At 42.4% G+C, this 24,557-nt stretch overlaps 1 protein-coding gene across 4 annotated transcripts in view; it reads right to left on the minus strand.

Annotated features, from left to right (window-relative positions):
- LOC149846167 (phospholipase D zeta 1-like) overlaps nucleotides 1-24,557 on the minus strand; it is a 170,830-nt gene that overhangs the window by 43,208 nt on the left and 103,065 nt on the right. For 3 of the 4 annotated variants that reach the window (XM_089996220.1, XM_089996219.1, XM_089996218.1), the window contains exons 17-18: nucleotides 22,292-22,423; nucleotides 9,164-9,229 (exon numbers count right to left, since the gene is read on the minus strand). In XM_089996220.1, the coding sequence (XP_089852346.1) occupies nucleotides 9,164-9,229; nucleotides 22,292-22,423 (198 nt within the window). Of the gene's footprint in view, nucleotides 1-9,163; nucleotides 9,230-22,291; nucleotides 22,424-24,557 lie in introns of those variants that run through there. The other variant, XR_016430259.1, reaches the window with a different exon arrangement.

Genomic DNA, 24,557 nt, shown 5'->3' on the forward strand with positions numbered 1-24,557 from the left:
TTTTCCAAGAATGCAATCATTACAAGTGAAGTTGTCTTTACATAGATTTTTAACACAATGTAAATAAGAAAGCTTGATGATATTGGGATGACCAAAGTGCTTATGCCAAACATTTATATCTTTATGTTGGGCCATGTTACAAAAAGTGTATTTTCAAATTTGGAGAAATTTCATGTAGTATAGATCTTCTTTCCTAGAGCTTTCACCAATCAACTTCCCGGACCGGCGATCCTGTATCCAACATTTATTTGATGAGAATTTGGTATCATACCTATGATCCAATAGTTGAGAAACCGAAAGTAAATTTAAATTTAATTTAGGAATAAATCTAACTTTAGGAATAAAAAAACCTTGTTTTTCAAAATTTTCAATTCCTTTAATTTCAAGAGAAGCACCATCTGCGGTTGAGACAAAAGAGGGAGATAATCTTTTTGTGTATTCGGAAAGAGCAAAAATATTTGGAGTCATATGAAATGAGGCACCTGAATCTAAAAGACAAAGAATCTAATCAGGAGGAGAGAAGGTTGACATGGAGGCCCCGGAGACGGACCCCTTGAGAAGAGGTTGGAGAGCTTCCATGATTTGGCTTAGAGACAATGCTCCATTGTTTGAAGTAGATAGACCCTCCTCTTTGTGTGGTTGAAAGATAGTCAACATAGCCACCATCTTCTTCCACTTAGGACACACCAATTTAATATGTCCCGGTCCTTTGCAAAAATGACATATAATTTTACTATAGTCTCTTCTTCCATTTTGACCACCATTCTCTCTTGTTCCTTGATTTTGATTTTGATTTTGAAACTTGTTAAAATGAGGGAGTTTATATGCTTTCACATTATTCCTCGGTATAGAAACAGCATAAGCTCCTTCATTTTCATATTGTGAAGGAGCGGGCAATACACTTTGATTGATTTTATTCATTCCTAATCTAGTCTCTTCTCCACTCAATTTAGTAAGAACATCTTCTAAAGGTGGAGATGTAAAGAAAGATAAGAGCGAGGATCTAGTTTGTTCAAATTCGGGTCTAAGCCCATTCAAAAAATTGAAAAAGTGATCTTCTTCCAATTGCATATGCCTTAGTTCAATAGCTTCTCCACTCCATTTGAGTTCTTGAAGAGCAAGTTCATCCCAAATAGATGATAATTCGGCAAAAAATACTCTCTAACGAACATTTCCCCTTTTTGGAGAGTCAATGTCTTTTTTTGAAGATAGTATTTATGAGATAAATCCCTTGAAGTATATATCCTCTCAAGATAATCCCAAACTTGAAATGCCTTTTTAAATTTCAAAATATTGACATTTATTCTTGTTTCCACCGTGGAAAAAAAATACATAAAAGGATTTTATAGTTCTTCATTTCTCACTCTTCATGCTTCTTATTGTATTCTTCAAAGGCTTTTTCTCTTTCTTCCCCATCAAGAACCTTAATTTCACCTTTTTCAATAATGGTGATTTTTGGTTCGGGTTCAGGAATTGTGCCTTTGGCGTAGCCCCAAAAACCTTTTCCCTTAATATGGGCTTCCATATTGCCGGCCCAAACATGATAGTTGGACCCATTGAGTTTAAATCCTAAGGAAAAGTGAGAATCCTTTTCCCCCATGGAAGTGCCTTTAATGAGAATGAAAGAGTCTTCAAGAGTTGAAATCTTACCACAACGGGTCTTCTTTGAGCTTACTCGATGTATTGCGCTTTACTTGAAATGATTTGCAAGAGCTTCTTGTGCCAAAAGAATGATAGAGAAGAATAGGCACGTTCTTTGAGGAAACCACCAAGATGATGCAATACCAAAGCTTTTCTTCTAAAAACCAAGCTTTGATACCATGTGAAAATGTCTTCAAAGAGACAATGAACATAAGAACACTAAGTTCTTAGTGAGAAACACGTGCACAAAGGCACAATAATAATACTTGGAACAAATGTGCACAAAGGCACAACACATTCAAGAGAACCCAAATACACAAAGGCATAAAAATATAAATCTTTATTGAAGAAGTGAGAGAGCTTTGGCTCAAAGCTTAAGAAATACAATGAGGTTCAACCCCTATTTATAATACATGGAGACCCTGGAGGGGCTCCACATATAGACGTTGGCGCCCCTCCAACGGTCACAATTGTGACCGTTGGAGGGGCCCAACATTTATTGTGTGGGCCCCCCAATGGTTAAAAAGAATGAAAAAAGCAAAAAGAAAAAAAGGAAAAATAAAGAAAAAATAAATAAATTACAATCATATTCTTAAAGTGAATATGCGTAAAAACTAAAAATGACCTATTTACCCTTATCGAGTATTACAAAAAAATATACAACTATATAGGATATATATATATATATATATATATATATATATATATATATATATATATATATATATGTGTGTGTGTGTGTGTGTGTGTGTGTATGTATCTATATATATATATATACATATATATATATATGGACTTTATATTTTAACAGTGATTAGGCGTGATTGGATCTAGATCCAATCCAGATCGATGCGTCTGATATTATAATCATGTTTTACATTATGTAATGGCATGTTCTAATTTATTTGTATTTTAAAGGTTTATGTCTAATGTATATCAAATCATATATAAAATAGATTAGGGCACACACATTTGTGTGTGGTGGATTTCTTCCAAAAGGTATGCCCCAGAGTTACCGGAAGCGCCTAGGTAAAAGGGGAAGCACGCTTCGGAAGCGCAAAACGTCGCGCTTCTGAAGCGTACAGGGAAGCGCCACTTTTAAATGGGAAGTGTGCTTCCCTTTAATGGGAAACATGCTTTCCTTTAATGGGAAGTGCGCTTCCCATCACGCTTCCCCATTTTTTCAAATTTTTTGTATTTTTAATTTTTTATTTTTCTTTTTTTCGCTTCCTAGGTCGCTTTCGGTTCACTTCCGAGACGATTCCCGACTCGCTCCTAAGTGGTCCCACGATTCCCGCTTCCTAAAAATTTGAAAGTGCCTCGCTTCCGGCTTCCCATATCGCTTCCCGCTCCCGCTTCCTCAACTGGCAACCATGGTATGCCCATAGAAATCTGAAATTTGATCTTCTTATCAGAATCTAAACCCTCTTTTCTTCTTTTCTCGTCGTTCCGTTCTCTTTTGAATTCTTTCCTTCAAAATAGCATATAATCCTTTTTGACGTCAAGTATTCGATCTGAAACTCAAAATATTTTGACGTCAAATGAGTCATTATGTTCTCTTGTGGGTTTCTCTCTTCAAAACAGCATATATTTCCCTTTCACGTCAAATATTCAATCTAAAACTCAAATTTATTTGACGTCAAATCTGTGTTTCGTGTTTTGCGAAAATCTTAAACTGCAATTCTCGTCTTTTCTGGTATTAAACCAGATTTTATTTTATTTCATCCGTCGATCATTCTGAAATATTACCTTTTGTATTGACATCTTTTTATCGTTGGAGTATTATTATTCTTTCATTTCGACTTCTCGTATATTCAGTCAGTTTATATATTAGCAGCGGCTTTTCTGTGTTAGCTAGGCCTGATAACAGGGATCAGAATGTGTAAGGAGAAGTGCCTATTTAATAAAAAAGGGCACAATTTGCATAAATTTTTCCTTCTTCCCTGTCTTTTGGCTGAATCTGATTTTGATTGTTGCACGTTAGTACTTGACTGAATCAGTTCTTCCCCTTGTTTTATCTTATTTCACTTCTTCTTTTTAATCAATGGACTCTTCTACCTACGCTGGACTCTCTTCAAATTTTCTGAGTCATCTTGTCTCCGAAAAGCTTAACCACACTAATTTTCTGACTTGGAAGAGGCAAGTTGTTCCTTTCATAAGGAGCCAAGATCTGTTTGGGCCTTTCATAAGGAGCCAAGATCTGTTTGGGCATCTGGATGGATTGATTACAGTCTCACTACAGTTTATTTCACAAGAAATGAAGGATGATAAAGGTGTTGCTTCGGTTGCATATATTACTTTCACGCTATCACAGGAAGTGTTGATATCAATACCAAATGATTGTACGATTGCACAAACTATGAAACAGGCTTTGCACAGACATACTCTCAGATTTCAGAGGCAAGAGTTTTATTTTTAAAAAGGAAATTTCAGACAGTTAGGAAAGGCTCAATGTCGGTCATGAAGTATTTAAACAAGGTAAAGTCAGTTACAAATCAACTTGCTATTGTTGGAAGTGCAGTTTCTGACAAGGAAAAGGTATAACAAACTCTTAATGGACTAGGTCCAGAATACCATGTTCTCTCTACATCCTTGTCGGTTCCTACCTGTATTGCCTAGTTTTGAAGATCTTCAAACCAAACTTCTTCAGTATGAGATGAGCATAAAGAACATGACAGAAGGTGGTGAACATACAGATACCCATAGTGTTCTGGCCTCAGACATGTCTCAAGGTGTTGGGCGTGGGGGTAACAGTTTTCAAGGCGGTAGAGGACGTGGCCGTTTTGGACAGGGAGGTCGTGGCATCCTTCCTACTGCAAACTCACTAGGATATTTTAATGCAGGGAGTCAGAGGAGAGTGCCTACATGCTTTTTGTGCAATAAAAAAGGACATGTGAAAGCTTACTGCTGGTTTAATCTCCAAAACAAAGGGAAGAACAACAAAGCAGGAAACAAAAAAGAATTTGAAGGACAAAAGCCCACTGGAGACATGCAGCAGCTTTTGCTAGTAGCATTATCTCAAATGACTATCAAGCAGAACGAGCAAGGAGAATCGTATGTGGATTTCAGAGCAGCCACTCATGTTACAGGTAATATTGGTAAGCTCTCGAACTTACCCCCTTATTTCAAAAAAAGTGGCATAGTCACAGGAGATAGCACAGATCATCCCATCACTCATATTGGAAGTGCACAAATTCCTTTGTTTAGTTCTCTTAGTTTATCCAATGTTCTTCTTGCTCCTAACATTAAAAAAAATATTGTCTCTGTATCAAAACTTGTTATGATACAAATTCTTCTGTCGAATTCACTCTCTCTTCTGTGCATGTCAAGGATCTTCGAACGGAAACGTTCGCTAAAGAGGAGCGACAAGGAAACATGTACATCTTCGAGGATCCCTCTACTCATTCACCTTCTGCCTTGAAGTCTTCTTGCTTGGAACCAGCATCACAGAGTCTTAAGTCTTGTCATTTAGATGTCTACAGTCTTTTTCAATATAATAAGCCAGATTTGTGGCACAGTCGTTTGGGTCATTATAGTCGTGGTTTTATTAAGAAACTTGAGTCAAAAAATTTGATTCCAGAGTCCTGTCTGTACCCTGTTTTGGATCTTAAAAAGTGCTCAAGTTGTCAATTATGCAAGAATCATGCACTTCCTTTTAATCTTGTTAATGAAAGAGCCTCAAGAGCTTTTGAAATTGTGTATTTTGATGTATGAAGACCAGCTGCTATTTATTCATTATCTGGGAGTCAATATCATGTTTTATTTATAGATAGTTATTCTCGCTTCATTTGGATGTATTTCATGAAACACAAGTTTGAAGTATTTAGATTATTCCAAGACTTTTGTGCACTTGTAAAAACCTGTTTTTCTTTTAATATTATACATTTCCAATGTGATGGTGGAGGTGAATATTCTTCAAATGACTTTCTTCGAAGTAATGGGATAAATAGACGAGTGTCTTGTCTACATACGCCTCAACAAAATAGAGTGACTGAACGAAAACACCGCCATATTGTTGAGAGTGCTATGAGCATGCTTCATGATAGTAATGTTCCTATTAATCTTTGGACAGAAGCCTTTCACATCGCAATTCATGTGATTAATGGTTTGCCCATGGGCATTCTAGAAGACAAGTCTCCTTATTTTACTCTTTTTGGCCAACATCCTGATTATAATGACTTGTGTATTTTTTGTTGTGTTTGTTATGTTCATGTTGACAAGTCTCTGAGAAATAAGTTTCAGGATAAAGCCGTAAAGTGCAGGTTTGTTGGATATGCGAATGAGTATAAAGGATATAGATGTTATGACCTTGCAACTACACGCATCAAGATTTCCAGGAATGTTATATTTGTTTGATGAACAGAATTTTGAGAGCACGTCATTGTCTCAAGAACAAAATTCACCTAGAAATGTTGAAGTTTATGATCCCTGCATGAGTGAAGAATTGTTTGCAAGTGAAGGGGGAACTTGTCAACCATTTTGTGAAGAATTAAGCTCAAATGAAGAGACTCTCGAACCTCCACGTACTTCAAAAAATGAAAAACCTGAAGAAATTCAACGATTCTCTGGTCAAGTCTATGTTCGAAGAGAAAGAAATCCTGTCTCAGATAATGCAGAGCAGAATATGAGCCAACCTCCATTAAGAAGATCAGAAAGGATATGTCATCCCATTCAAAGGTGGGTTAGCTACGATAATTTTTCCATGGATTTTTAGTTGTTTATGTCACAAGTTGAAAAACATGATGAACCTATCAACTTCTATCAGGCCATTAAATCTCATAAATGGATAGAAGCTATGAATGAAGAGATGAAGGCTCTACATGAATGCCAAACCTGGAAAATTGTTCCTAGACCCGAGGAGAAAAACGTTGTGGGGTGCAAGTGGGTTTATAAGATTAAATACAAACCTGATGGATGTATTGAGAGATATAAAGAAAGACTTGTGGCACGAGATTTTATACAAGAATATGGACAAGATTATGATGAGACCTTCAGTCCCGTGGTTAAGATGAGAACAATATGGATCATTATATCTTTGGCAATCGATTATGGATGGCAGTTGAGTCAATTAGATGTAAAAAATGCATTTTTACATGGAGACCTGAATGAAGAAGTTTACATGGAACAATCCCTTGGATATGCTGAAAGACATCCCAAGGGCTATGTGTGCAAACTGAAAAGAGAACTTTATGGATTGAAGCAAACCTATCGATCTTGGTTTGAGAGTTTTTCTCTCAAAATTCAAAATTATGGTTTTCGAAGATGCTCCCTTGATCATTCCCTGTTTATTTTCAAGAATAAAGATGTTACTACCTTATTACTTATATATGTTGATGACATAATTCTTACAAGCAATTCAGACAGTAAAGAGATTGTTGATGCAAAATTTCAAGATGAAAGATCTTGGTGATTTAAGATATTTTCTTGGGGTTGAGGTTGATAGAAAATGTGATGTTTTAACTCTTACACAGCATAAATACACCCTAGATCTTTTAAGCAAGACAAAAATGACAGATTGTAAACACCTAAACACGCCTAGTGTTTTGCATCAAAGGCTGAGCTCTAATGATGGAGACTTATATAGTGATCCAACTAGATATTAGAGCATTGTTGGGATGCTTCAGTACCTTACCTTCACCAGGCCAGACATTGTTTATTCTATTAATCAGGTATCCCAATTTATGCACGAACCAAAAACTAGTCATGTTGAAGTTGTGAAAAGAAATTTAAGATTTTTGAAGAGAACCATTGGAGATGGTCTCCTTTATCAAAGGAATTGGCCTGACAACAAGGGGCACAAAATCATCACTTATACAGATGCGGATTGGGCAGGGGATCCAGATGAAAGGAGATCTATTTCTGGGTATTGTATATTTATTGAAAAAAAATTAGTGTCATGGAGTAGCAGGAAACAAAGAGCTATTGAAGCTGAGCACAGGTCTACGGCAGCAGGGATGACTGAAGCCACATGGGTCAGACATCGTCTTGCTGATCTAGGGGAAGGAGTTTCTCAATCTCTTTTGTTGTGTGATAATCAGAGTGCTATTAACATTGCTTATAACTCAATACATTATGGTTGCACAAAACATATTGAGATAGATCAACACTTCATTAGATAGAAGGTTGAAGATAAAGAGATTGAGCCTCATCATATTCGAACAGAAAGTCAAGTTGCCGACTTGTTTACTAAAGGCCTAACAAAACATCAGTTTTGGTTTTTAAAGAACAAGTTGTCCATGGTACATGACCATGCACAACTTGAGAGAGGGTGATAAGACGTGATTAGGCGTGATTGGATCTAGATCCAATCCAGATCCATGTGTTTGATATTATAATCATGTTTTACATTGTGTAATGGCATGTTGTAATTTATTTGTATTTTAAAGGTTTATGTCTAATGTATATCAAATCATATAAAAGAGATTAGGTCACACACATTTGTGTGTGGCTGCCGTTTTTTGTGCACCTCCTTCTCTCACTTTCTCCTTTTCTCTATTTCTTGTTGAATTGTCATTGCGCTGGCTATCAAATATCTGATATTTTGAATTATTTTCACCTATTACATTTAGAAAACAATCATATATATATATATATATATAATATATATATATTATATACACATCTTAACAGTAAAATTACTGCAATCAAATCTGAATCCGACTAATATAATGAATTCAGAAACCCGATACAAATCCGATTAATATAATTAATTCTCGATAGTTTGAATTGCAACATTCAAGAGGAACTGTTAATAGATGACGTGGCATTGGAGAAAAAAAGAGCAAATTGCTGAATGGACTATATTGTTAAAAAAAAAATTCTACATTGGCATTATTATCATGGAGAATGTATCCAATGCATGAGGGTAATGCTGTTATTTTACATGCAGTTTCACACTGGCAAGGGTACACTTTACATAACAAGTCAAACATGTTATCCTCCAACTTTGAAACACGTTATCCTGCCTCATTAAATGCCTTTCAGAACTTACCATGCATTTTCCAACGTATACCCATTTAACCCATAAAAACTCGATCGGGTAATATATAAAACCGAACCCGACCTGAATCTATAATCGGGTCAAGATTTTCATATCAAACCCGATCAAACAGGTTCGGGTTGGTCGGGTATCCGACCCAAACCCATACCCTTGACATCCCTACAAGCAATGCAACTTTCAACACTCTGTCTTCTTCCTCTTCTTCTTCCTTTGTTTTTCCCCACCAGTGGCAGACTGACTCTAACATCTCACCTTGATCAGGAAAAACCATTAGCCATTTCCTGTAAACTTCAAAGAGACTTGCAGGATAACAGTCTCAAGAAAGGGTACAAGCACACAAACAACGATCTCTATGGATAAACCTCTATACATGCATATTCAGTCATGCCATTATCAAAATCCTCTAAGCCTATCAAGAATGACAAGATGAGGAAAGTAAACCAGAACAATTTCAAGGAAAATCTGAAAAAGGTAAAATTATTGGATGCAGACCATATTTCAAGAACCATAAGTAAATCTCACCCTTGCAGTTGCCATCCAGATATCTCTGTATGTTGTGTCAATCACGGGGTCCCTGATTCTAGCAATCTGAGAGAAGAATTAAGAGCAAGGCTAGTTGCAGTAAATATATGTTTCCAATAGCTCAATGTACTTACTAAAGTCAACCATAAGAGAACCTATGGCAGATAAGTTTCAAAATAAGACATGATAATGAACCTATGACAACAAGTTTCAAGATACGATACAACATTTGCCAAATTACCAAATCACCAGCAAATACATGAACATTAAACAGGGGAATCAAGCCCTAGAAGATGCTACATATATAAGTGACAAGTAGTTAGAATTCCATGTATACATGTATACTGATTCATTATGACAAAATATTTAAGACCATGGGCACTTACAGTAGCAAAACATAGATACTGCCGATTTCAGAATAAATTAATTTAAGCAAATACTTAACAGAAAGTAATCTAGAACTAACAATGATCATTACAACCAACATGGCTCTTTGAACATCTCATGCAAAAACATAAAAACCACCTGCCGCTGTGTGAATACATCCTGAATAAAAACAAACCAATTATTTTCAACTTCCATATACAATGTTGTTGAAGATAGACCCAAGCCCACAATAATAATGGTTTCCTGTTCCTTTTTTGGGAGTTCTCATTCATGAAAGAGTGGAAATCCTAGACCCTAAGGGGTTGTCAACATGGTCTCCGGTCTCATGGATAGGGAGATATCCCCCTATCCCAAGTTGGAGTCCTTGTGTGGGCACCCCCTTCCAGTATTAAGGCGAAGGAAAGTGTCTCCCTGGGGGTCGAGGGGTATGCCATGATTTTACACTGATGGAGAAGCAACTGTAGGTATGGCAGGCATAGTCCAACACAACTAGATCTCTTTCTATGGGAATGGTTTCTCCATTCCTCTTGGAAAAAAAAAAGAAAAACGAGAAAAAGAAGAGTGGATATCCTTCTTTCCCTAAACTTAGGCTTACAAGTATTTAATATTGTCCATTGGTGTGTCGAGTTTTTCCACAATGGAACACGAGTTTTCTTTATCATCACTAAGGGTGTGTTGTTACACATGAGAGGCTGGGATCCCTCTTTCATGCAAAACGCATGTCCAACAACATTTTCATATAAAAACAACGGTTTTGTATGAAAAATGTTGGGGGCTGCTGGTTCTTTCCCACAGGACATTTGCTTCACACCTCGAGAGATAAAGGACCTCCTTATATGAATTAGGGAGAAACAAACTGTAAAATCCCATAAAAAAAAAAAAATCTGTTTGGACCCGGGCCAGGTCGGGTCCGGACCCGACCCGGGCCCCTTTTTATGTTAGGGTTTTAAGAAAAACCCGAGCATTCGGGCGCCGCTACCCACCCCCCTTCTCCCCCTTCTCTTGCGGGAAGATTTGGGAAACCCACCAGGGGTTTCCCCTTCCGGTGCCCCCCTTCGCCTTTAAGAGAGAGGTTGGAGGGCGAGGGGAGTCTCGCCCCCCTCTCGCAGCCCTCTCGAGCTTTCCCCCCTCCGCGCCGGTCACCTCCCTCGCTGCGCCCTGTCGCCGACGCCGGCCACCGCTCCCAGGTACGCTCCTCCCTCTTCTCTTCTCCTCCCTTTTCCATCCTTTCCCGCCCCCCCCCTCTGTCTCCTCGCCGGGAGGCCGACAGGCGGCGCATGGCCCCTGCCGTGCCCTCCCACGTCCCCTGTGCCCTTCGGAGGGTCGACAGGGTGCCCTCAGGCCCCTGTCACCTTTCTTCACCTTTTTTTTTTCTTGTAGGGCTGTCGAAGGGACGGCGGGGGTCCAGTCACCCCCTGCGGCACCTCTTTGTCTGCCGTCTCGTGTCAGTCGGCAGGGGCTCAGCCCCTGCCACTTTCATTGTTGCTGGCAGGGGCTGAGCCCCTGCCACTTTCATTTTCGCAGGCAGGGGCTCAGCCCCTGCCACCTAATCGATTCTGGCAGGGGCTCAGCCCCTGCCACTTTCATTGTTGATGGCAGGGGCTGAGCCCCTGCCACTTTCATTGTTGCTGGCAGGGGCTGAGCCCCTGCCACTTTCATTTTCGCAGGCAGGGGCTCAGCCCCTGCCACTTTCATTATTTCAGGCAGGGGCTCAGCCCCTGCCACTTGGCTATTGCTGGCAGGGGCTCAGCCCCTGTCACTTGTTTGTTTCTGGCAGGGGCTCAGCCCCTGCCACATTTATTTTGCCGGTAGGGGCTCAGCTCCTGCCGCTTCTTTGCGATTGGCAGGGGCTGACCCCCTGCCGCCTCTGTAGTTGTCGACAGGGGCTCATTCCCCGTCGCCCCGTTGCTGTCTGCAGGCAAGGGCCCGCCCCTTGTCGTTTTTCGGTTTTCGGCCAGTAGGGGCACACCCCGACTGCCTCTCTTTTTCCTATAGGCAGGTTTGTCTTTCTTTTGCTCCGCATTATTATTAACATAGCACTGTTGCAGACCTCGCATCGGACCCTCGTTCTGGCTCCGCGGCCCGAGCCTCGTATCATCTACACGCGTAGGCACACGCAGCTGCAAGACATCCCGAGGTAGGGGAAAGTCGCACAAATAGTATGTATGAACAAAATAAAATAAGACTTCTGAGGTAGAATAGTTAATTTGCATACTTGTGTATCTGAAGAAATATTGACTGGTCAAAGTTTACTCTTTGTGATTCATTTGAAATTGCATAATGTAAATTCTTTTAGTAGACTCATCAAGTAGTTTAATTGGCATGCCTGTTTACGTGCAAGATTACTTAACTGATGATTGTCTATCTTGCATGATTACTCCTCTGGAACTGCATACTTAAAGGTAGACTTTGTGAATAGATTCCGAATGCACTGCAATTGCTATTGTAATCGAACCTTAAGGCAAGTACGGTATGAATTTTATGTAAGATCATGGAGTGTATTGAAGTGTGAAATTTACACTTTATTGTTTTGGATGTAATAATATCGGCCTCCACGGGCCAATTGCTCAGAAAAGCAAAACATGTCATGTAGGAACCAAAGAAATCATAAAACCTTATCGTAGTTGTACCTCTAGGAAGGTATGATCGTACTTTTGGACAAGTACGTCCCATGTGGGTTACGATGGTAGGTTAAGGAGGTTGTAGCAACCTCAATGAGTGCAATTAGCACATTGCTGAGATCACATAAATGATGACCATTTTCGCCTTCACAGGCAAGATGCTCGAGTGGGTCTAAGGGACCAGAGCATGTAGGATGGGGCGGCGGTTAAGAAACCCCCGTCGTACCCATTCGATCTTCACGGTTCATCAAGGGAGAGGATGGATGGTACAAAGACTCCGATGGACAGGTTGTTAACAACCACCCCACGGGCAAAAGACTCGGTTTTCCCCAGTCATCGGAGTTAGGGGAATTAGGATTACCATAAATTATCCTAGGTGGTAACTCCCAGGCACTTCTGCAGAAGTTGGATGCATCCATGGGCCACGAATGCCTTTGGGGATTTACTCTCTTGGTCACTGACCGTCCCCTTAGGAGCGGACTCAGTCAGCCATCCGGGTTAATGAAAACACCTGACATAATAAACCCCCGGATTGGTCTTGGCTGTTTCTACGTTTCGCGTCTGTGCGTACCCACAGGCCAGTTAATATCAGAACTTAAATAAGATATTCATGAATAGATATAGATGACTGAGACTTACACTGCTTCTCTTTGCACTTATCACATTTGCTAGAATAGACTACAACTGCTTTAATTGCTTAAATATCATAATTGCTTATCTCATGAATGTCCTGTTTTATTTTCATTCTACTTATCTGTTCGTGCACCTACTAGTTTGTTATGAAACTGACCCATTTCATGGGCAGGTGAGGAGTAGGACTTCACTGGCGGCCGATGGCGTGGTGCAACGTAGATCAAGATTCATTTTCTTTCTGCTGGCGGCTTGACTCTGGGACTTTTTGGAGTTTTTCTTAGATTTATTGAACTTTGGAATAAAAGACCCATTTTGTAATAAACTGCAGATTTTAATCGATTGCCTTATTTCTTAAATTCCTTTAAGATGTTGTACATGTGAATAATGGTTTTTCAGCTAACGTACCCAGAATTGTTGACTTGTGTCCCTTTCTAAATGTCTTCCGCTGTTGTTTTTAAATATTAAACTTTAAATCTTTGAAAGGTTTTTCGGTAAGGTTTTCGAAATCACAAGTCGAAATTTTGGGGCGTTACAACTTGGTATCAGAGCCAGGTTAGAAAGAAGTGAATCTTGACTATTGAGCATCCCATCGCGTTGTAAGTAAACCTTTGATATTTCATAGCATGTTTAGACTAAATGATATTCTTGTCTTATTCGTAGTACCGTTGGATATATGGATCCAGTTACTGGTTTTAATGGTATTCGCGGTAGGAGCACGCGTAGTGTACGTGGTCGTTCCGTAAGGGGGAGGGGCGGACGTGAGATGTTCGGGGCTGGTTACTGGGCTAACCGCCCTCCTCTACCCATTTTTACGGATGAGCAAGGCTTCTCACTACCGATCGCCTACCAGATACCCTTGGCAGCAACATGGGCTGAAGTGCATGCTCGAGAAGGTGGTTTCGTGCCTTCACACATTCGGATGCACCATCAGACACCACAGGAGTCATCGGGAGATTTTGTTCCCCCTGAGTTAGCAGAGGAGTGTGGTTTCTGCGGAGAAACAGGCCACACCATGGATGCTTGCTTCCACAAGGCTGAGCATGACGACAAGATCGCAATTTCGACTGCCGGCGAGCAACCGCCACCTCCGGCAGACCCAGTGGGCGGTGTATCACCCACATATACACCTGCGACGGATTCTTCAGATTATAGCCTTGGCTAACAGGAATATACTCCGGCGACGCCCCTTTACGGGCAGGAGCCCTCCTACGATGAGCCACTTCCCTTCACCCCTAAGCGCAGATTCAGGCGCACAGGCAATAGAAGGGAATATCTTAAGAAGTATTCTAGTCGTCCCTAAGGGGAGGTAGCACGCACCTAGTTTTGTTGGAGTCTGTGAACTCATTTATAACTGCGGAATATAACTTTTGCTTATGTACCAGCACAGCTGGATTCTAAATATTTGACTCTCGGAATAAAGATTTATGTTATTGCCTTTGTTTCTATACTTATGCCTACTGGTACGTCTTCAGTATTTTTGATTTTTATCTTGGTTGCTTTTAAGGATGGCGGGAAACTCAAGCCACAGCATGGCCGATGAGTTGCGTGAACAGAGGGGATTCATGATGGATACCCTCAACTCCTTAGCTGAGGCGATTCGTAACCAGGGTCGCCCCCATCAGGATCCGGGTTCCCTTGCTGGGAATGCACCAACCGCTACATATGAAAAATTTCTGAAGCTGGACCCTCCTACTTTCTCTGGCAAGGTTGATCCTGACTTGGCGGAGAGTTGGGTTAAAGAGGTGGAACGGGTGTTCCAAGTGTTGTCCGTTCCTGATGATAAGAAGACGATGTTCGGGTCCTTTCGTTTGAAGGACGATGCTCGCGAATGGTGGGACACTACGCGGGAGGTGCAGTTTCCGGGTGCTGAGGTGATTCCGTGGGAGGCCTTCCGAAGGGTTTTTCTCGGAAACTATTTCCCTCCTCATGCGAGGGAAAAGAAGAAGGTGGAATTTCTGGAGCTGTGCCAGGGCAGCTTAAGTTTGAACGATTATATCGCCAAATTTCAACGGTTGGAGCGCTATTGTCCTCACCTATTCGAGGATGATCATGAGCGGGCCAGGAAGTTTATTCGCGGACTGAAGGAAGGACTCAGGCATAGGGTTCTCACCAGCATGCCCGCAACTTTTTCGGCGGCAGTAGCAGCAGCCACCCTACTGAACGAGGATTGGGAGCGTTCAAAAAGTGTGCAAGCCAAGAAGTCAACCGCGTCAGGTGGTGAGCAGAAGAAGACATTTTCCGGCGGCCCAGGGCAACGACCACCTTTTCCAGTGAAGACTGAAGCAGGGAAGAAACAGTTTCCTCCAGCAAAACGCCAGCGACAACAGGGCCCTCCACCACCCAGGCAACCGTCGAGTGATAACTGCCCCAGGTGCAAGAGGCCTCATGTGGGACAATCTTGTCCGCGGGACACTGGCGGATGCCTATACTGTGGCAAGATGGGCCATTTCATACGCGACTGCCGGAAGAAAGCAGCAGATGACCTCAAGCGAACCGGCAACGTATCTCAGCCTCCTCGACCACCTCATCAGCAACAACAGCGAGCACAACCAAGCAGTGGCAGAGAGCCGGGTCGAGTTTATGCAGCCACGGTCGATCAATTGACCAAAGGGGATCTCGTTCAAGGTACCATTCTTGTTGCTGATCAAGCAGCTTTTGCACTCTTTGATTGTGGTGCCACACATTCGTTTGTTTCAGAAAAAATCGTAAAAAAATTGCATATAACGGTAAAAACGCTTGATAATGCATTAGACGTGTATAACCCCGTTGGGAAGAACACGGTTTGCACCACTTTCATACCTGAATAGGACGTAGTTGTGGCAGAGCGGCATTTGCCTGCTTGTGCTATCCTGCTGGAGATGACTGAATTTGACGTCATCCTAGGCATGGATTGGTTGCACAAGTACCATGCCAAGATCTTTTGTCGTGATGGCAAGATCGTTTTATCACCTCCAGGCTCTTCGAGAGTAGAATTCAGAATTCCCAGACCTGTTCGAGCAAGCCGGATGATCTCGGCACTTAAGGCACAGAACTTCTTGCGGAAGGGATGCACTGCCTTTTTGGTTAGTGTTATCCAGTCAGATCCAATGCCCATTCCCATCAGTGAGCTAGATGTTGTTCGCGATTACCCCAACGTTTTTCCTAAAGAGCTGTCGGGACTTCCACCGTCTCGTGAGGTAGAATTCAATATTGAATTGCTACCAGGTACGACACCAATCTCCAAAGCACCCTACAGGATGGCGCCAGCTGAGCTTGAGGAGCTGAAGAAGCAGTTGCAGGAGTTGTTGGATCAGGGATTCATTCGCCCCAGCGTTTCTCCTTGGGGAGCTCCTGTGCTCTTCGTGAAGAAGAAGGACGGGACCTTGCGGTTGTGTATCGACTATCGAATGCTCAACCAGGCCACAATAAAAAACAAGTACCCATTGCCGCGTATCGAAGACTTGTTCGATCAGTTGCAGAAGGCTAAGGTTTTCTCGAAAATCGATCTTAGGTTTGGATATCATCAGCTCAGAATTAGGAATGAGGATATTCCTAAGACGGCCTTTCGGACGAGATACGGACATTACGAGTTCACAGTCATGCCGTTCGGACTGACCAATGCCCCCGCAGCTTTCATGGACTTGATGAATAGGGTGTTCAAGTCATTTTTGGATACCTTCGTGATCGTGTTCATCGACGACATCTTGGTGTACTCAGAAAGTCGAGAGCAACATCGAGAGCACCTAACAGTTGTGTTGGAGACCTTGCGAAAGGAACGGTTGTATGCCAAGTTCTCTAAATGTGAATTCTGGCTCGAGGAAGTCATGTTTCTGGGACACGTTATTTCTAAAGACGGAGTGTCCGTGGACCCTGCAAAGGTGGAGGCTGTGCTTGGTTGGCAACAACCAAAGAACGCGCGTGATATCAGGAGTTTCCTTGGACTAGCAGGTTACTACCGAAGATTCATTCAGGATTTTTCTAAAATTGCGTTACCCCTGACAAAGTTACTGAAGAAAGAGGCTAAATTCTTATGGGACGAGAAGTGCGAGGCGAGTTTCCAGTTGTTGAAGGAGCGACTTACCAGTGCTCCTATTTTGACCTTACCTTCTGGTAAGGGCGGATTCGTGATTTATACTGATGCCTCTGGGTCAGGCCTAGGGGCCGTGCTGATGCAGAATGGGAAGGTGATCGCTTACGCTTCTCGACAACTTAAAATTCACGAGAAGAACTACCCAACTCACGATTTAGAGTTAGCTGCGGTGGTGTTCGCACTGAAGATATGGAGGCATTACCTGTATGGAGAGCAATTTGAGGCGTTCACCGATCATAAGAGCCTTAAATACCTATTTTCACAGAAGGAATTGAATATGAGACAACGGCGTTGGCTTGAATTCCTCAAGGATTACGACTTCACCCTCTCCTACCACCCAGGAAAGGCGAACGTCGTGGCTGACGCCCTCAGCCGCAAAGCACCGGAAGTTTCGATTAATGCTTTATTTGCTGGATGGAGGTTGGTCGAAGACCTAGCCTCATGGGAACCTTTCGCAATCACTCAAGGTTCAATCGGTTTATCCCACCTTGTTGCTCAACCTGAGCTACTAGCGAGAATCATCAATGGGCAGAAGACTGATGCACGCTACGAAAAGTTGAAGGCTCAAGCGATATTGGCAGATACACCTTTTTGTCTGAAGGAGGATGGAAGTATATGGTTGAGGGAGCGCCTTTGGGTTCCTGATGACCCGGTTCTTCGAGATGAAGTTCTTGCGGAAGCCCACAAGTCTAGGTACACAATTCACCCGGGTAGCACGAAGATGTTCAAGGACCTGCAACGCAGTTATTGGTGGAGCGGTATGAAGCGAGACGTGGCTGAGTATGTCTCGAAGTGTTTAACGTGTCAGCAAATCAAGATCGAGCACCAGAGACCCGGTGGGGTCATGCAGTAGATAGAGATCCCTCTATGGAAGTGGGAAGATGTTACCATGGACTTTATAGTCGGTCTTCCGAGGACGCGGAGAAAGCATGACGCGATTTGGGTGATCGTCGATAGACTCACCAAGTCGGCTCACTTTCTACCTATCCGTCTCAATCAATCGTTAGATGGTCTCGCTGATCTCTATGTTAGAGAGATTGTGAGATTGCACGGTGTTCCAGTCTCGATTATCTCCGATCGTGATCCTAGATTCACTTCAAGGTTTTGGGGACAACTTCAGTTGGCGTTGGGCACAAAGTTAAAGTTTAGTACTGCATTTCACCCTCAGACGGACGGGCAGTCGGAGCGTACGATTCAAACCTTGGAAGACATGCTTCGAGCCTGTATGATGGACTAGAAGGGAGAGTGGGATTCCCACATCAGTTTGGCGGAGTTCGCGTATAACAACAGCTACCATGCGAGCATCGGGATGGCCCCATACGAAGCTTTGTATGGGAGGCCATGTCGATCCCCTGTTTACTGGGACGAGGTTGGCGAGCGAAAATTGGAGGCACCTATAGTCTTGCAACACTATACTCAACAAGTACAGATGATTCGGGAACGACTCCGTACCGCTCAGAGTCGGCAGAAGAGCTATGCAGATAGACGCCGACGAGAGCTTACCTTCGATATTGGTGAGATGGTTTTTGTTAAGGTATCTCCGACGAAGAGCGTATTTCGGTTCGGGAAGAAGGGAAAGCTGAGTCCTAGATACGTCGGACCGTTCGAAATCCTGGAGCGAATTGGAGAAGCAGCTTATCGCGTGGCGTTACCTCCGCAGTATGCTCAGATCCATAATGTTTTTCACGTATCCATGTTGAGGAAGTATGTTCACGATCCATCGCATATCATTCATTATGATGATGTGGACATTAGAGGGGACTTGACTTTCGAAGAAAGACCAGTGGAGATCATCGACCGTCGTGACCAAGTGCTTAGATCAAAGACCATTTCATTTGTAAAGGTTCGGTGGCAACATCATGGGATTGACGAATGTACTTGGGAACCTGAGAACGATATCAGGGAAAAATATCCTGACCTGTATTTTGATTCTTCAAGATAATAGATATTTCGCGGACGAAATTCTTTTAAGAGGGGTAGGATGTAAAATCCCATAAAAAAAAAAATCTGTTTGGACCCGGGCCGGGTCGGGTCCGGACCCGACCCGGGCCCCTTTTTATGTTAGGGTTTTAAGAAAAACCCGAGCATTCAGGCGCCGCTACCCACCCCCCTTCTCCCCCTTCTCTTGCGGGAAGATTTGGGAAACCCACCAGGGGTTTCCCCTTCCGGTGCCCCCCTTCGCCTTTAAGAGAGAGGTTGGAGGGCGAGGGGAGTCTCGCCCCCCTCTCGCAGCCCTCTCGAGCTTTCCCCCCTCCGCGCCGGTCACCTCCCTCGCTGCGCCCTGTCGTCGACGCCGGCCACCGCTCCCAGGTACGCTCCTCCCTCTTCTCTTCTCCTCCCTTTTCCCTCCTTTCCCCCCCCCCCCTCTGTCTCCTCGCCGGGAGGCCGACAGGCGGCGCATGGCCCCTGCCGTGCCCTCCCACGTCCCCTGTGCCCTTCGGAGGGTCGACAGGGTGCCCTCAGGCCCCTGTCACCTTTCTTCACCTTTTTTTTTTCTTGTAGGGCTGTCGAAGGGCCGGCGGGGGTCCAGTCACCCCCTGCGGCACCTCTTTGTCTGCCGTCTTGTGTCAGTCGGCATAGGCTCAGCCCCTGCCGATTCGATGATTCCGGCAGGGGCTCAACCCCTGCCACTTTCATTGTTGCTGGCAGGGGCTGAGCCCCTGCCACTTTCATTTTCGCAGGCAGGGGCTCAGCCCCTGCCACCTAATCGATTCTGGCAGGGGCTCAGCCCCTGCCACTTTCATTGTTGATGGCAGAGGCTGAGCCCCTGCCACTTTCATTGTTGCTGGCAGGGGCTGAGCCCCTGCCACTTTCATTTTCGCAGGCAGGGGCTCAGCCCCTGCCACTTGGCTGTTGCTGGCAGGGGCTCAGCCCCTGTCACTTGTTTGTTTCTGTCAGGGGCTCAGCCCCTGCCACATTTATTTTGCCGGCAGGGGCTCAGCTCCTGCCGCTTCTTTGCGATTGGCAGGGGCTGACCCCCTGCCGCCTCTGTAGTTGTCGACAGGGGCTCATTCCCCGTCGCCCCGTTGCTGTCTGCAGGCAAGGGCCCGCCCCTTGTCATTTTTCGGTTTTCGGCCAGTAGGGGCACACCCCGGCTGCCTCTCTTTTTCCTATAGGCAGGTTTGTCTTTCTTTTGCTCCGCATTATTATTAACATAGCACTGTTGCAGACCTCGCATCGGACCCTCGTTCTGGCTCCGCGGCCCGAGCCTCGTATCATCTACACGCGTAGGCACACGCAGCTGCAAGACATCCCGAGGTAGGGGAAAGTCGCACAAATAGTATGTATGAACAAAATAAAATAAGACTTCTGAGGTAGAATAGTTAATTTGCATACTTGTGTATCTGAAGAAATATTGACTGGTCAAAGTTTACTCTTTGTGATTCATTTGAAATTGCATAATGTAAATTCTTTTAGTAGACTCATCAAGTAGTTTAATTGGCATGCCTGTTTACGTGCAAGATTACTTAACTGATGATTGTCTATCTTGCATGATTACTCCTCTGGAACTGCATACTTAAAGGTAGACTTTGTGAATAGATTCCGAATGCACTGCAATTGCTATTGTAATCGAACCTTAAGGCAAGTACGGTATGAATTTTATGTAAGATCATGGAGTGTATTGAAGTGTGAAATTTACACTTTATTGTTTTGGATGTAATAATATCGGCCTCCACGGGCCAATTGCTCAGAAAAGCAAAACATGTCATGTAGGAACCAAAGAAATCATAAAACCTTATCGTAGTTGTACCTCTAGGAAGGTATGATCGTACTTTTGGACAAGTACGTCCCATGTGGGTTACGATGGTAGGTTAAGGAGGTTGTAGCAACCTCAATGAGTGCAATTAGCACATTGCTGAGATCACATAAATGATGACCATTTTCGCCTTCACAGGCAAGATGCTCGAGTGGGTCTAAGGGACCAGAGCATGTAGGATGGGGCGGCGGTTAAGAAACCCCCGTCGTACCCATTCGATCTTCACGGTTCATCAAGGGAGAGGATAGATGGTACAAAGACTCCGATGGACAGGTTGTTAACAACCACCCCACGGGCAAAAGACTCGGTTTTCCCCAGTCATCGGAGTTAGGGGAATGGGGATTACCATAAATAATCCTAGGTGGTAATTCCCAGGCACTTCTGCAGAAGTTGGATGCATCCATGGGCCACGAATGCCTTTGGGGATTTACTCTCTTGGTCACTGACCGTCCCCTTAGGAGCGGACTCAGTCAGCCATCCGGGTTAATGAAAACACCTGACATAATAAACCCCCGGATTGGTCTCGGCTGTTTCTACGTTTCGCGTCTGTGCGTACCCACAGGCCAGTTAATATGAGAACTTAAATAAGATATTCATGAATAGATATAGATGACTGAGACTTACACTGCTTCTCTTTGCACTTATCACATTTGCTAGAATAGACTACAACTGCTTTAATTGCTTAAATATCATAATTGCTTATCTCATGAATGTCCTGTTTTATTTTCATTCTACTTATCTGTTCGTGCACCTACTAGTTTGTTATGAAACTGACCCATTTCATGGGCAGGTGAGGAGTAGGACTTCACTGGCGGCCGATGGCGTGGTGCAACGTGGATCAAGATTCATTTTCTTTCTGCTGGCGGCTTGACTCTGGGACTTTTTGGAGTTTTTCTTAGATTTATTGAACTTTGGAATAAAAGACCCATTTTGTAATAAACTGCAGATTTTAATCGATTGCCTTAAGATGTTGTACATGTGAATAATGGTTTTTCAGCTAACGTACCCAGGATTGTTGACTTGTGTCCCTTTCTAAATGTCTTCCGCTGTTGTTTTTAAATATTAAACTTTAAATCTTTGAAAGGTTTTTCGGTAAGGTTTTCGAAATCACAAGTCGAAATTTTGGGGCGTTACACAAACACCTCCTAAACGTGTATTTTCTCTGCCTCTCCTAGGACCACCGGCTTCCCCTCTCCCTTTTTCAAATGCGGGTCTAAAAGGATTTTTCACACTACTAAGACTCAATCTTTCAATGCAAAGATGGATGTGTTCAAGCAATCTTCTAGCTTTTTTCTCTAAAGAAAAAGGTACAAAGCCATACGGATAGATGGGAAGCCTTTTCTATGACTATTTTTTTTCTTTAAAGTTTTATATTCTGGTACAACCTCCTAAAGAAAATCAAATTCCATTCTTCTCTCACTATTTCCACTTTTTTTATTCCAGTGCAACCTCCCAAAGAAAAAGAAATCTGAATTGTAGGAACTAAACCATGCATAGAACACTGGAGGAGAAAATCTCAAAGTACTATTCAATGTGCTCACTGTATGACACAAGAGACTACTCCTATTTATTAGGGATATACAACAAAAGAATCAATAGTTATTGTAAAATATATAACAGCAAAGAAAAGAAAAATAAAACTAAAATTATATTAGACTAACCTCTGAAGGATGCAAACCAAGATGTTCACACCACAATGATGTGCGAAGACTATAAGCAAACTTTCCAGCTTTCCATGGGCTTCCGTCCATATGTGATCTAACAAACTCTTTATCTTCAATAAGTGCACCAATCTGGAAAGTAAAAGAATTTCACAATTTATCAAAGAACAACCATAAAAAGGGCCTAAGCCTACAATTCCATATGCATCAAAGGAATCCATATTGACAATGAACATAGCTAAATTTGTAGCATCAAAATGTTTTATCAGAAACAAACTATATTGTGAAGTTTCACAGGTCAAGGTCAATATTCCAGGAAACAGAAACTGCACTCAAGCTATTTCACCTGATGTATAAAAAGATTTATCCCTTTGCTTTTCTTTTGTGTGTGTGTGTGTGCGCGATTGGCTCATGAATCTATGTATACATCTGACCCGAATCCAATGCATCAACATCTGTAGCTATTTTCCTTTATCTAAATTTTGTATTAGTAGAGTTGGATGTATATGTAGATGCAAAGACATGAAATGGTTCAATTAACTAATCATATCCCAAAATTGATAGTAAATCTAACTAAATGAATGCAGCCTTTTTTCAGTTCAAAGGATGGTTCATGTGTAGCAGTAACTAAGCAAGCAAAAAATATGCAAGTCCAGACTCAAGTAGATGAGGATTTCATTAGTCTATGTCAGATCTTGACAGTCTGTGTTGGTCTGTGGGAACCAGGTCAGTGCAGACCAACAATGCTGTTTATCGGGGCTTGAGTTCCACTGGCCCCCATCTATGATCAGGCCAAGTTCCAGATTCATGGCTAGGGAGAAAATCTTTTTAATGGGCACATCACAAGCAAGCTTGTTGTCAGATCTGAGTGCAATTTAAACCAAGCCTAGTCTCAAGTATGAGACCTAGGCCAGTCGTCACCTGGGTGTGGTTTTCCCACAAGCATGACTAGTCTCACTGACCAAATTATATGAACAGCTTGATAATGTAGAAGAAGTTGGACAAAATCTAGCACCAGAACACAAGGAACAACTTGTTAACAACACAAAGTTACAAACCTACAGTAGTTCAATTATGCAGCTCTCACATCTTAATAAGTTGATTGCTAGGTGAATAGTTGCCACAGCAGGAAGCAGGCTGAGAACCAAAAGTAAGAAGCAACAATTTCAAATTTTCAGAGGTTCCAGGAAGTAGGAAGAAAGTAGGAAACAGTTTGGAGAATTGTTTAAGAAGCAATATGTGGAATAATTTGGAAAACAATATCAAATTTGTGTGGAATACTAAGAAATTGATGGATGTAAGATAAAACATCTAAGAAATGAAGAGCCAGATAGATTCATACGTCATTCTAGAGTTAGTGACACGATATTCCTGCCTTGATGCTTACCTTGAGAATGTCTAACATGGGGGTACCAGTGGGAGCTCCTTTCAGGTATCATGGGTACTTCCAATACATACATGTGCCTCTGTGTGTATGGTACTGTTTTCATTTTCCACTTGCAAATACAGATATATTTATATTCTTTTCTTCATATTGTGATGAGGCTCTCAATTCAAAGAGAGAGAGAGAGAGAGAGCATCTTTGTGCATGTGCATAATCCTACTGTGTAATCATACACTTATCCATGTCCTGTAACTTTGAGGTGCAGTTTCAATACCCTAATAGTAAAGTAAATGACATACAGAACACCCAAGTTGACATGTTAGTGAGAAATGATATACGCTACCCGATCTTCCAAACAGATTTAGCAATTTATTTTATGATTATCATCTTTTAGAGGATTATAAGATCAGACAATGATCGGAAACCATGGACAGCGGCATGGTGCTCAACACGGGAGATGTCTATGCCAATATAAAGGTGGTCGCAACCACTAGATTGACAATCTTAGTATAAGGAACCATCATGTTTGAGATAGATGGCTCATGGAATCAGCTCATTCGCTATTTTCTATTGAAGAGACACCATAAGATTTTCCGTTTCCTTTGATTGAAAAAGAGCTTCTGTAAAAAATATGCCTATTTCAGCGAGTGAAAAACAAAATAAACAATAATTTAATTTTCCTACTTGAGTGAGTGAAGGAAAGTGAACCCTAGTTTTCAACTCTACAAGAGAATGGATCAGTCCATGCTAATGAAACTTAGAACATGATAGTTTATAAAATTATTGGCTCGAACTACAGAATCAGGTCGCCTTTGATACAATTTTAATAGTATGAAACTACTTTCTAATAGAAAAAGGAGTACGAGAAACAACCAAGCAGCA

This window comes from Nuphar pumila, chromosome 2 (genome assembly GCF_984573655.1).
Source record: "Nuphar pumila chromosome 2, dmNupPumi1.hap1.1, whole genome shotgun sequence".
NCBI lineage: Eukaryota > Viridiplantae > Streptophyta > Magnoliopsida > Nymphaeales > Nymphaeaceae > Nuphar > Nuphar pumila.